General features: G+C 41.4%; 1 protein-coding gene across 2 annotated transcripts in view; it reads right to left on the bottom strand.

Annotated features, from left to right (window-relative positions):
* kcnq5b (potassium voltage-gated channel, KQT-like subfamily, member 5b) overlaps nucleotides 1–8,365 on the bottom strand; it is a 122,695-nt gene extending 114,330 nt beyond the window's left edge. For both annotated transcript variants that reach the window (XM_036524688.1, XM_036524695.1), the window contains exon 1: nucleotides 7,714–8,365. In XM_036524688.1, the coding sequence (XP_036380581.1) occupies nucleotides 7,714–8,069 (356 nt within the window). In that variant the 5' untranslated portion in view covers nucleotides 8,070–8,365. The remainder of the gene's footprint in view (nucleotides 1–7,713) is intronic.
* Between the last annotated feature and the right edge of the window lie 5,080 nt (nucleotides 8,366–13,445).

Below are 13,445 nucleotides of genomic sequence, written 5' to 3'. Positions count from 1 at the left end.
GTGGTGGTGTTTAAAGCCATGCCCCAAATTAGCCACTGAGGATTGCACATGCATAGAATGTCATGAGTTTTATGGGAGGAGATCTGTGTCCGTATTTAAGAATGTGCAAGACTGACATACACGCATACATACATACATACATGCATACATACATACCACTACTATTACTACTTCTAACAATAAATATATGCTGTATAAAAAATTATACATATTTTACATACACATACAGACAGAGACAAATAGAAAGACGGGGAGATGACGGAACAGACTAAGGAGGGAAAGATGGAGACAGAAAGACAGCATTAGCAAAATGAGAGAGAACGCGGTATGAAAAAAGGAGAGAAAGAGGGAAAGAAAAAGGACAAGAGAGAATGAGAGAGGGAGAGAGAGGCAGAAACAGAGATTGTGAGACTGCGCTCCCTATTTTAAGACTCATAATTAGCAGGTGCATTCTGCATCAGCGTGGCTGAGAATGGCAGGCTCCCTGCTTTGGTGCTGTCTTCCCCAACATGTTGAGCGCTTTTAGTACGCTGCTAACCTAAACCTAGTCCCCGGGCACTGCTGAAAAGACGAACATGTTTTCAATGACAAACCTCTGTAAAATGAGACTTATTGCACATAGTTGAAGAGGAGGAAATGAAGCAAAGAGAAAAGTTGTGAAAGCTGAGGTTGGTTGAAATGCGTACAAGTAATTCTTACAGCATCTAGTCAGCATCAGGTTCATACCAGTACTTCAGAATAATGACAATTTATTAGAATAGGTGCATAGGATAGCATCAAAGGTCAACCATCTCGCATTCCTCTGACATTTACAAAATGAGAGAAGTTTTGCTGGAATATAGAGCAGAGGTACTACTGAATATGGTCATTGGATATGACAACCTGAGGCTGGTATGGTGTGTTACGTTCTACATTATGTACTGTGGCTGTGCACTGGACACTTGGATATAACAGGATATTTATGTAAATGAATCCTTTTTCTAAACACTATCCATGATTAAAAGAAGTAAGGCTGACATCTCCCTAGTATAAGCCCACATTAGTGGTTCTATGCTTTATAACTGTCTTTTGATACATAATATCTTCAGATATTTCAGTATGAGAGGTTCTGCAGATTACTGTTATTGTGAACACTCACATCATTGATGTGTTTATTGTGGCTTTACAGCTTCTGGTTGGCTGGACGGGCCTGATGTAAATACTGAGGCTGAGCCAAAGCAAACAGAACTTCAGGAAGGCAGTGGCAGAGTGAGCAGCAGTTTGGTGTGTGTGGATGTGCTGGAGAGTCCTGGGGTGCTATCGCAGGTCATTGGTGAGATCTGGGTGTTGTGGGAATGAGGGTGGGCTCAAAGTCTTGTTGGTGGGATAAGACTGTTGTGGGTGGGGTCAGGGAGTTGTTTTGTAAGTGGGATCACAGATGCGTCTTGCATGGCTGAATGTGGGCCTCTAAGACGGCGTTTCTCAAACCTCTCCTGGAGGACCCCTTGCCCTGCATGTGTTGGAGCAGGGAGAGATCTAAAACATGCAGGACAAGGGGTCCTCCAGGAGAGGTTTGAGAAACGCTGCTCTAAGACACTACCTGAGAACTGGGGCAGAGTTGAAACGAAGTGGGGTATTTGACGGTAGTGGTTTGACAGCAGTGTCGGGTCACTTAATAGGATACGCAGCGGGTGAGTGAGTGAGTGAGTGTGTAAGAGAGTGAGTAGGGCAGTGAGATCATTTTGATGACTGGGCAGGCTCTCGGTGTCACAGCTCTGCATGCCTGGGCAGAACACAACACTGGGGGCACATATCCATTTACAGACGCTTTCCTGTGTCTGACATACTTGCGGGGATAAGAGCTCATTAATCCTGAGGTACAGCTGAATGGTCGCACTGTGTGTGAGGGGCGGGAGAAGCAGGGCCCCGAGCCCAGCTCACAAAGCCCGGTTCAGACCCCACGCTTCCACACGAAGGAAAGCAGAAACACGTTAGGGTTCAGAGAGAAACGAATCTCCTCTCTCATCGCGCTGTGAAGTGAAAGCAAGAGGAAGACTGACCCAAGACTGTATCTCATGCCATACTTTTTTACACCCTTCATATCTGAGCATCCTTCTCTCCGGTTCATACCGCAGGTGCATATTTGAAATAGTTTTCGACAGAACGACGGAATATCATAAGACGTCTAAATATAAGAATCAGCGTCAAAATGGGAAGCATGCTGTAGGGTATGGCCTTGAGCGAATTTAGCTCAACGTCCTGTTTCCTCTTCTCTGGCTGTGTCCGGAACAGAAGCGAGCGCACACATTTCAATGTCTCTTAAGAGCACTTGCTGCAGTAAGGGGAATGCTGTGAGTTATTAAAATGGCCATTGAAGTCGCCATTCAATTTCAAATGAGCAGCTGGACAGACTGCAATGCAGAAAAGCCATATTACACTAAATACATGCTGCATACTGGACCCTTCAAAACAGAGAATCAAATTTGGTTTCAAGCCAAGCTCAATCTTTTTCTTCATAAATCTACTAACAAGGAAGGATGTTGGGTGAGGTAAGGAGCATTTTTGTCTTCATTTTCATTCCTGAAAACTAATGCGCTCATGAAAAAGAGAGTGAAATATAACACCAAATAAGATTTCATAATATTTCAATAAGTTGTCAATTCATGGCAAGGGCTCAGCGATAATCAAAATGGAAGAAAAGAAAAACAAGTGGGTAGTGAAACTTTTATAACTTTTATAAGTTTTTAGTTTATTTCTGGATGGGAGCTTTTTTATGTGACTCTAAAAACAGTTTCTGCGAGCAGCCTCCCTCACCTTCATGGTGATCTCATCTTTTATTTGTTTAAGAGAACTCATTATTTGAATAGGAGGGCAGCTCACCTGGTGTTACAGGTGAAAAATCATTTGATAACTGAAAATTAACTCAGCCAAGATGCAATGTACTGGTGTTGCCCATCCGTGGTCTGTAGCATACCATTCATAATGGAATTCAGCTCAGATCTCCCTCTCTCTATTCCCTTCCCTCTGGTATGAAAGTCTCGTCATGCTCCATAGCATGTCTCAAAATGCATGCCTGAAGTATGTTGCATCTCATGTCCATATCTTTGTCTCTCCAGGATGTCACAATCTCCCCAGCAGCCTCCACACCCACCCACCTGTCTCCGCCCACCAGTAACCTCAGCGTATCGTTTGAGAACACCCCTGACCTTCTCACTGCGCTTTGCATAATAGACCCATGCTCGATCATGTCAGGTTCCTTATGACAACTGAAGAATGCCATACCACAGACCCCACTCAGCAGCTACTCCAGGCCCTGATGCCCTCACATCTTACCTACTGCAACATCCTCAAAGCCTACCTGACCTCCGATACCAGTTTACCCCTCAAATGATCCACACCTCCAATGTCTGTCCCTTATCATGCAATGTCTCTGCTTATTGCTCCTGTAACTGTGCTGTTTCTAATGTACTCCAAACCTTCACCCCCTGCTCTCTTGCACCCTGCCACTGCAACTGCAGTCAAATCTCCATTGCTTTTGCTCTATGCTGTAGTCTCAGCACAGCACTCCTTGAACACTACAGGCACATTCACACTTGGCTGTATACTTGACCTCATTTTTCAACCTCGTCTTCAAACTATATGAATGGACTTTACTGAGCCGCTAATGAAATCACATTCAGCACAATCCAGAACTGCTGCCTTATACTTACTGTCCATTATATTTTATTTCGTCCTGTGACTTGGACTGATGTTAAGCAATGCAAGTCAGCCTTGATGAGGTATCTGCTTGGGATGTGTGATTAGATAAATTTGATATCTCAACATTCTATGACTCGCATGATTGAAAGTTCAACTAAACTCTTGATCCACGTAATCAACTGATGACCTCATAGTCCAATGTCCATTCAACCTTATCCCAAGAGTTGGCTAAATAAACACGAAAATTATTGTGTTAATATAATAATAACATGAACGTTACCGTGACGCAAAATTCTCTGTGATGGAATCAACTGTAAATTGACGTAACTGGCCCAATCCCTGGAGGGGATTTTCAATTGCAGTTCAGAACCTGAATCATATCCTCCTTCCAGAGCCATGCAAGACTGGACCAGATCAAACCCACATCAGGTTGAACTCAGGCTACCCGCACTGCGCAGACGCTTGTTACCATGACACTGAATGGTCTGGACCTCTTAACAAGGCAGCTGTCAGCAGCTGCCAAGCTCAGTGCAAGTGACGTCACCATTCCTTACAGACAATGTCTCTACAATATGTTTGTCTGGGGGGGAAAGTGGAGTTAGAACTGACTAGAACAAGCTAATGTAAATCAAGATTACAAGCCATGTGATTACAGTTAGACAGAACAGAAAGAAAAATGGAAGAAATACAGTGCTGACCTCAGACCTGCTTCTGTTTGTGCTGCTTTTTGTGAGCTTTATGCAGATCAGAGAGCTTACAGCAGTATACAACAGAAAAGGTCTCACATATTTGGTAGTTCATTCATTTCAATCATTTTGGTATGATTCAATTTATTCAAAATCAGTTGGTGCAACACATCAATCCATTTACCTTGAGCTGAAGAGAAATATGCATGAAATATTAAACAAATTTCGTGTGATTGCAATAAGCCTTTCCTTTCCTTGACCTTTCCTTTAAAAAGGAGAGGTGTCCTTTTGAAAATGGAGGAAATAACAATCAGAGCATACCCATACACCCACAGAGAGAACCTGTCCTTTGTAACTGTGTCTTTGTAATTGCAGGGAGAAATGGATTGAGGCACCTCCCTCTTCCATACAATGAGGACGCAACAGTATCATCTTTCATTTCTTTGACTATTTTCCGGGTGGGACTAAAACATGAAAAAGACTCAGAACTTCAGTAGTACACAGACATATCATTTTATTCTGCTTCTATTTTGCTTTATACTTTAGGCTTGCTATAATCTGACATATATATGGCAATAAGACAAATGTAATGTTTAATCAGCATCTTTCTAATGACATCATTTTTCCTCCAATTACTCAGATTTTTTTCCCTTGTACTGTTTATTGTTTTGAATGTTGCCACTGTCAACTTCCTTGTGTATTTATAGCATTTCATTTATAGCATTACATTTTTTACATGTATAACATTTTCTTGCTAAATTCAAGTGTATTTTTCACTCCAGACTTCATTTGTGATCGTATTGACTGTAAACCTCTCTTGCATTGTGAGAAGGGTTACTGCTAAGACAATAACAATAATAACATGGTTTTTCTTGGTTTTTTCTTTTTCTTCTTATTAGTCTTCATATTATTTTAATAATTATTACACTCCGACTGCTTTTGCCTGACGATTTTGTGAATGATTTTCACACTTCATTACAAGCTCCATCATGTCTTCATCTCACTGACATGCCCAGAAAACCCATGTACACCCCCATTTAAAGGTTTAAAAGTGCACTGGGTAATCGATGAACACCCTCGCACGTGGAGGACTGCACGCGTGCTCGCTGCTGCAGAAGCGCTTAGCAACACGCACGAGGGCGATACAGGCAAACACAGCTCACGCTGACCTCAGACGTGATTTATTACAAGGTGGGAGACTTCTGCTTCTGCTGCAGTGTCTGCTCCCGCATTTGAGCCCCGGGGCTCAAAGAAATCATTCACTAGCTCCTCGGCCGTCCGTGTGCTGCGCAAGCTGCCTGTTTATGTAACAAGCCTCAATGCCCCAGCCTGTGCGTCTAAGACTAAGGCTCACTGTATGAGCGATGCCACACACTTATTAGCTCAATTCACGCAACATCTCTCTCTTCTATGACAATTCACGAAAGGGGGTTTGTAACACAGTGATTATGCAGGGAGAGGGACATTTCTTTTTTTTTTTTTTGAAAGAGAGACCTACAGTATGTTCATGTGAGTGTTTTGCAACCCCACAGTCAGCACAGATGAAACGACTTAACCCTGTTGACCTCGGCTGCCCAGTGTGCACAAATAAAACAACAACATCCTGCTTCATGGGCGCAGAGATCTGCGTTCGGTTTGCAAGAGGCTCCAAGGTCCTAATTGACCAAGGTTGGCGGTCACAGTTCCTCATTCACAGAAAAAAATGTGACTAACCAGAATGTAGTGTTAAAAGGACTCTGGCACTGATGATATGGTGCAAGGCCCCTTATGCTACATTTTAAAATTTCATGTCATATAACTGCAGTAACTGTCCCATCAGTGGGTATGTTGTGTCGCACACAATGGCGACCTTTCTAAGTTTAGGAGGGTATCCTGTGTAATTGTCCTCTGTTTACAAAAACAAAAGTTCCTTTGTGGATGCCTCTTCAGATCCATGTAAGGGAACTTTTTAGGAACTGCAACTCTTTCTTACAGACACTAGCATCCGCCGGACCCCTGTGTTACCCCTCTGTTGCCCTCGGAGAACAGATCTCACAGCACGCTGTTTACTGAAGCAGTCACTCTGGAGACCCTGACCACATCTTCACTTCCTTCCTGCTGAGTGCGTCAGAGAGATGATAATAACAGCCCTGCCTCACACTGCAGATCACATGCAAAGGCCACGGCTTATTGAAAAGCGGACCGACTGACTGACTGATAGAAACCCAGGCTTTTCAGCACGAGAGAACTCACAGCGAGGGCCGGTTTGTGGTTTGGACATAATGCTTCGCCCAGTTTCTTTTTTTGAGTATGCAGATCGCTGAAAGCTGTGTCAAAGTGTAAGTAATTTTGCCTAATGAGTCACAGTGAAAAGTGTGCGAAATGCAAGGATGAATTAATTATGTACAAAATCACATCAGTTTAAGTGCCACTCCTGAGCTAAAAGAGTCTAGTTGTGTTCATGGAAATGAGAAAAAATGCAAAACCAAACAATTAGATAAACAGCAATTATGTATCTGCATTTTTCACTCTGATATCTTTCATATCTCCTGCCTGTTCTATGTGAGCTGAGTCCACAATTCCTTCATGTCAGGCAGACAGCAGGAGCTCAGAACCTGCACATCACTCTGTGTTATGTGATATACTGCACTTGGGCCACTCACATATAGAACCTACTGATGAACACAGCCATTCATTCATTAGTGATTTCTTTGTTATTATTATCATTATTATTATTGTTATTGTTATTATTGACATTAGCTGTAGTAGCAGTAGTACTATTTAAAAAAAAATAAAATAAAATAGATGATGACTCTTCATCTGTTTTTAAAGCCCAGAGAAAATGGCTAACCAAAAATAAATAAATAAATAAATAAATACAAACAAAATGTGCGTTTCTTTAGAACATCTCTACCATCTATGAAGCATATTGCCAATGGCAAGCTCAAGTCGCTAATGAAACGGTGTAAGGACATACCAACTGTTGAAAATATTTGTCATACAGATTCTGCTAAGAGTGGGTAAGTTCAAATACAGTATGTCTTCACCATACACCTTACCATCTGGGTACGACATCCTCTGTTGCATCAGTGATGCACAGGTATTTTGAATTCATGCACATAATACCATAATATAAAACAAGCACAAAAAAAACCAAAACCTAAATCTATAACAATCGTCATTTAAAATGAATTTTACACTTCAATCAAATGAAAAGCAAATCGTAACTTGACAGTGAAGTCAATCATAACATAGCACAGCAACAGGTGAGAAGTGTCTTTTGTCAACTTTACGCTGAATGTTCACCTCGCACCCGCTGCTGCTGAGTTGTTGGTAGAGTATTAACACGAATTGTAAATTTTGTACTTACACAAAGGCGTGGTACACGAACGCCCAGGCACGCGGTCTCTCCAGCACGTTGTACAGGTAATTCTGAAGCCTCCGGTAGCGCACGTTTCTCCGGCCGCTCTGCGCGCTGTAGATAAGCGGCTTCCCGAGCAGGCTCAGGCGGGCTCCCTGTTTCCCCCTTAGGTTTTCTGCACCTGTTGTGGCCGCGGAAGAGCCAGACGCGGCCGCCAGCAAGCCGTCCCTCGTCCTTGCCGAGTTGTTCATCATCCTTCGACCGGACTCCACATCCTTCAATCCATACCCCTCAGCGCGGTGCCCCGGAGAGGTCTTCATCCAGAGCCCAGAGCCGCCTTCATCTCCGCTGTGGTTGCGGGGCATGGCATCACCAGCGCAGGCTGGGAGTGCGTTATCGTCTCCGGGTTCATGCACAAATAACTGGGATTGCGCCGTAAGAGCACGGAATATTAAAGTAATAATGGGAAAATAGCAAATGCTGCCGTTCTCTTGTGAAACAATGAAACTATTGAAATAATTAAGACCTGAGTCTATTAACCGCCCTTTTTCGTTCTCATCTAGCGCTACTGTCACTCTGGCTGGCTCCCTTGGCGCGTTCAAGTATTCCGATATTTGCTGAAAGCGTTCGTTGAATCCACGGCGCTGTGGCCATCTGAGGGAGATTCAATGGGAATGGGGGTTTTGAAGGAGTGTCACTATCTCCCGGGTAGATATTTGGTTAGGGGAGGGAAACCCAGAGGACCTGTACGTCTCCAGCTCTACTAGGCTAACTCAGTTTACACCGTGTGGCATCCACGCGCACAGGAAGTGTGTTGTGTAGACGAATTGTGAAATCGCGAACAGGAGCCAAGTAAGTGCAAGCTGTTGCGTTCAGTCCAGCGTCCGCTCGCAGCGTTTCTGCATCCGCATCTTTCTGTTTCCCTTTTATGAACTAATCCGTAACCATAATATTAATAACAAGAGCAATAGAAATAATATCTTCTTCTGAGTTTTTGTTTGATTATCCGATAGCTTTATTTTCGCTTGGTTATTTGTTAAATGCGTCTACCAATACGAATTTTGTATGAGCACTGACATACAGGTATACAACCGTCATGAGCCTTTAACGCGTAAAAGTCTCTCTCTACAAATTCAGTTGATTCAACTGAATTTGCCTTTTTTCAGAAAAGATAAAAACAGATACATATATTGCAGAGACCAGCAAGATCTTATGGTTTTCCATCGTCAGGGCATTAAGCAATTTTCAAGCGAACAGGCACTTCGAAGTTGCGCTTAGATCGTGCTTAAATAACCAGTCCATCTTCGTGCAGTTTTTATTTCACACAAAATAAAAACCAAAATTGAAAACACTCCATACACTAATGCCAGTCTGTCTGCTTAGTCTTTCGGACCTTTCATTTGGAGAATCGCGCAGAATCCCGTGTACGCACTGTATACGCAGAGAAACTATAGCGTAATGAAGTTTCCAGGAGCCGAGGGGATAGTCGAGCCGAAAAGCAATAAAGCATATTTGTCATCCACAAGGAAAATTGTGACGGTCGCTCTCTACTTACATCCGAGAAGCAGCAGTTCTCAACCGGAGAATAAATCAGTAAGCGCGCATCAAACTCAGTGCGCCGCCTCCGCTTTCAAAGCAGTCTGTTTTATATTATCTTTTTCATTTGTAAAATAATCGTCACTTGTAGTTCTTTGGTCGTTTATTTTTCCATTTTCGCTTTATTAATACAGTTCCATCGCCGTTCTGACTCACTCTTTTCACTCTTCTATTCTAAGGCAAAGGGCTTCTGTCAGAACGACCACGTGATCCAAACTGAAATAAACTACACACACTGACACACGGGAGTGTTGGTGAGGTCAGCCACTGCCAAATTGGTGAAATGGGGAAACAAAACTTAACCAGTGTCACAGAACAGGAGCGGTATGGGGTTAGTCGTGAGATAACCTGGATGCGTAACTTCCCAGCTCCACAACGTTTTAAACATCCCCAAGAAAACTGTAGTCTGCTCACAAATTGTGCAAACCGATGTTTGAATATCTTTTTTTTTTTACTACCAGATTAGAAGTATTTCCATACTAAAACAACAGGCTTGTCTGCTCAGACTGATATATGGCAGCGACAGTTTGGCGATACTGAACTGAAAAAAATGCCGATGTTATGCGTATTGACAGGAACATAAACATCCACAGTGTCCATTATGCCAGTGGCAGTTGATGTAGTCATGTTTGCATGCACAAAATTTTCTGTCTTGAAAGTGTGTGCTCTCTGCTAACATTTGTTCAATTTCTTTCCTACTCATTTTGCTGCTAAAAAATAATCGTATATATGTACGATGTTTGCATAATTTTACGGTATTCTCTGGCGAATGAAGCACTCCTGTTGATGAGAATCCACTCTTTTCACTTCTACGTAAATATCTGCCAGATATAGACGGCCATCACACAGGGACGACATCCGTACGCTACTCCTTCCATTTAAACACACAGGCCAAGACTGCCAGATGCATTTCTGGTTTTCTGAGAGTCACGGTGGATTTTACCGTAGTCTATGAATGGCTATGTGATATTAGAGGACTCTGATGCAACAGTGCTTCTAGTCTGAGGCAAGCATCACATTTGTCAATAGCCCAAATAATGTTGCTTCATGATGATTTCACATTTTAATTTAATCAGCTTTTTCTTCAAGATTTTGAGGGAAAACTTATCACTTATGGTCAAGCCTGTATGCTGTAAAAGGACTTCCAGAGGGTACACAATTTGGGGGCTGCCTGTTGTGGTAACAACAACAGGTGTTCCAAAATGAAGACCTGTTTCTGTCTTGATGAGGAGACTGGGTGAATGTTCCCCCAGGAAGTTTAATTCAGACATAATGACTTTTTTATTCTGGGGAGTGGTGTCCTGTAAATTTTTCAATTTCAAGTTCATACAATGAGTCATACAGCTATTCCTAGCCAACCATCGGTTTGTCAACCACGTAACTTGTACAGTTTCAATAATTGTTGTTTTTAAACTCACAGATTGACGTGCATTTATTTGGTCCAAACCTGTTAGCAAATTTTCTAGTCACTGTTATCTGGCTCCCACTGTCTGGCCACGTGTAGAGGCCAATGAACGCCAGCATGTTAGCAGAAGTGCTACAGTTCAATTGGACTGAGCTTTACATGAATATACAATGGCTTGGGCAAATAATGGATTCTGATTGGCTGAGATGCTGGGCATCATTTCCAAAAACAAAGCAGCTCAGCTGAAGCATTTTAATACATGGCTCTAACATAGTTCTAGCATAAATTAGCCAATTGCAGTTCAAAATTAATATACATGTGCAATTCTAAATTCCTAACTTAAATGATATTTAACAAAACATTGATTTGAAACAGTAACTTAGATAGCCTGCATCAACACATTAGCAGGTTATTATTGATGGCACGGCGACCAATATCGGTGACTTTCAAATCTTATTCGGCCTCTTTGGGAGCTGCAGAGATGCAGTAACATGTTTACACACCAACTGACCTGACAATCCTGACTTCAAGAGAGCTATTCATCCACACATCCCTGTCATACATCACAATCTTGCAGTAGAACATTCTCAGTATTTAAAGAAAATGTTTACTTAGTCTAGCAATTCCACTAATATTTTAAATGTGTAGTAAAATACTGCTATGTTTCAGCTGCTGCTGCTAGCTAACTATGCTTCACAAGGCAGGAGTAATCTGGGAGTTTCAAAATGCATGCAAGCTAGCTAGCAATCTGTAGAAAGTGACTGGGAAATGTATGTAGATAATGGTAGATAACAAGCTGTTTAGACTATTGTAATTTAGCAGAATTGGTGCTTTTTTCCTTTATTCAATATCCAGTTTTACTGTTAACATGAAAATGCAATTTGTTTATCAACAAATACCTTTTAAAGAAAAACAGCTAAAATTGGGACTAACTAATCACATGGATGTAGAAAACAAGAAACTAATGTGTTTTTTTTTTCTGAAAAATAAAATCTTTGTTTAATGTTTGTACCTTTATTCCAATGGCAGTATAAGTGGAATAACCCTCTCTCTTGTACTGCTGTACTAGAATTAACTTTGAGGTTAACAAGGTTAATGGCCCTGCATCACACCACCTCTGTGTGCTTTATTTTACTTCAACAGCACAGCTGATCATATTCATTCCCTCCCCCTAACCCCAAATTTCCCATAGACTTGAGGACAAAGTGTGGATTCAATGACTGGGGGCTAAAAAAGGAATATAACTCCCTTATTTGATGAGGGACTTTTGTATTTTACTATTTTTGTCTGCTTATTACTGTCAGTGTGTGTCATCCTGGCCTGATTTCCAGTCTGTAGGCTTTTGATTCAGTGAGGTACACAAAGACATGAGAAACTCACCTGTTTTCATGTTGGTTTAAAGCTGTCTATTTGACTCATTCCACACTGGACCACATTTTTGAGCATGCAAATACACTGTTTAGAACACTATATAACATACCTGGAATATTTGATAAATGATACAACTTTACCTTCTGATAGAGGCAATCCGCTTTGAATTATACTGTCGAAAATTGGGACTGCCACAACCCAAAACAGAGGAAACCTAACCAAAATCATACATTGTTTATGCTTTGTTCCATGTGTATGGGCAAGCATGATAGGACAACCCCACACAGCCAAAGGTAAATTCTCCTGTAGCTAATTCAGTCATGATTACAAAGGTCTTGTAACTTTTCTATTTCTTGATGAATAAAGTAAAATATCTAGATAATACCAGAAAAAATATTAATAGCGACTTATTTTATTCACAACACAACATAGAACACAATTATTTGTTGCATGTGTAACACTGTGACAGACCGCGAGGAGTGTCGACTGTTTCCTGCCCAGATGTGCTCTCTACAGAAACTCATCACTTCTTCAGGGGAATGCTAGCAATCGAATGCCACTGATCAGCTCAGGCGGCATGTTAGCACCATTCATTTCAATTCTGAACGTAAATGCTTTGAGTAAAGGTGAAAGTGTTCTGCACCTAGCAGGCTTGTGTTTGAAAAAGGAGTCAGACATTTCTTACCGCAGTGGCTGGTTAACTTTCACAATAGTAACTGCTGCTTCAAATCTTGGCTCAAGGCATCAAAAACAATGTATGGAAGTATATTATAGATATTTCATTGACATCAGTGAAGCCATAGTAGTTGAAGACATACCTGCAACATACCTACCTCTTGATTTGCCATTTCCAGTCAGTAAGAACAACACTTGGAAAGCCTATGGCTTGGGTCAATTGAAGTCTTAACTGTTTTATTTTCACTCTCCTTAAAAAAAGAAAAATATAGAAATAGTGTAGTCACCTTTAATCTTTTCAAAAGTCCCTCTGGATCAGATGCAGTGATTTTTCTTTTCAAGCAGAGCAAATTAGTTACTTTAAATTAAATTAAGTCACAAATTCCCAACGAGCCACTTCTGCTCTGGCTAATAATATAAATATTGGTGTACCATCTGCTACCTTTTAAATTTAGAGCTACCATGCCTGCACTAACTGTTGGGTCTATCAGAATGCTAAAAATCAAATAAATGAATATCCATCAGTAAAATGTCATTCTCTAATAATACCCTCCCTTTGCCACAATGCTTTCTCTTGACATCCAGGAGGTGTAATATAAAATGGCTTGACTGTAATTTTATACAATTATAAACTACAATATTTTTCTGGGCACACTTATCAAAGATCAATTATGATTAGGATATGTTAGGGCGT

The sequence above is a fragment of the Megalops cyprinoides genome, chromosome 1 (assembly GCF_013368585.1).
Source record: "Megalops cyprinoides isolate fMegCyp1 chromosome 1, fMegCyp1.pri, whole genome shotgun sequence".
Lineage (NCBI taxonomy): Eukaryota > Metazoa > Chordata > Actinopteri > Elopiformes > Megalopidae > Megalops > Megalops cyprinoides.
This window is presented reverse-complemented; position numbering and strand designations above follow the sequence as displayed.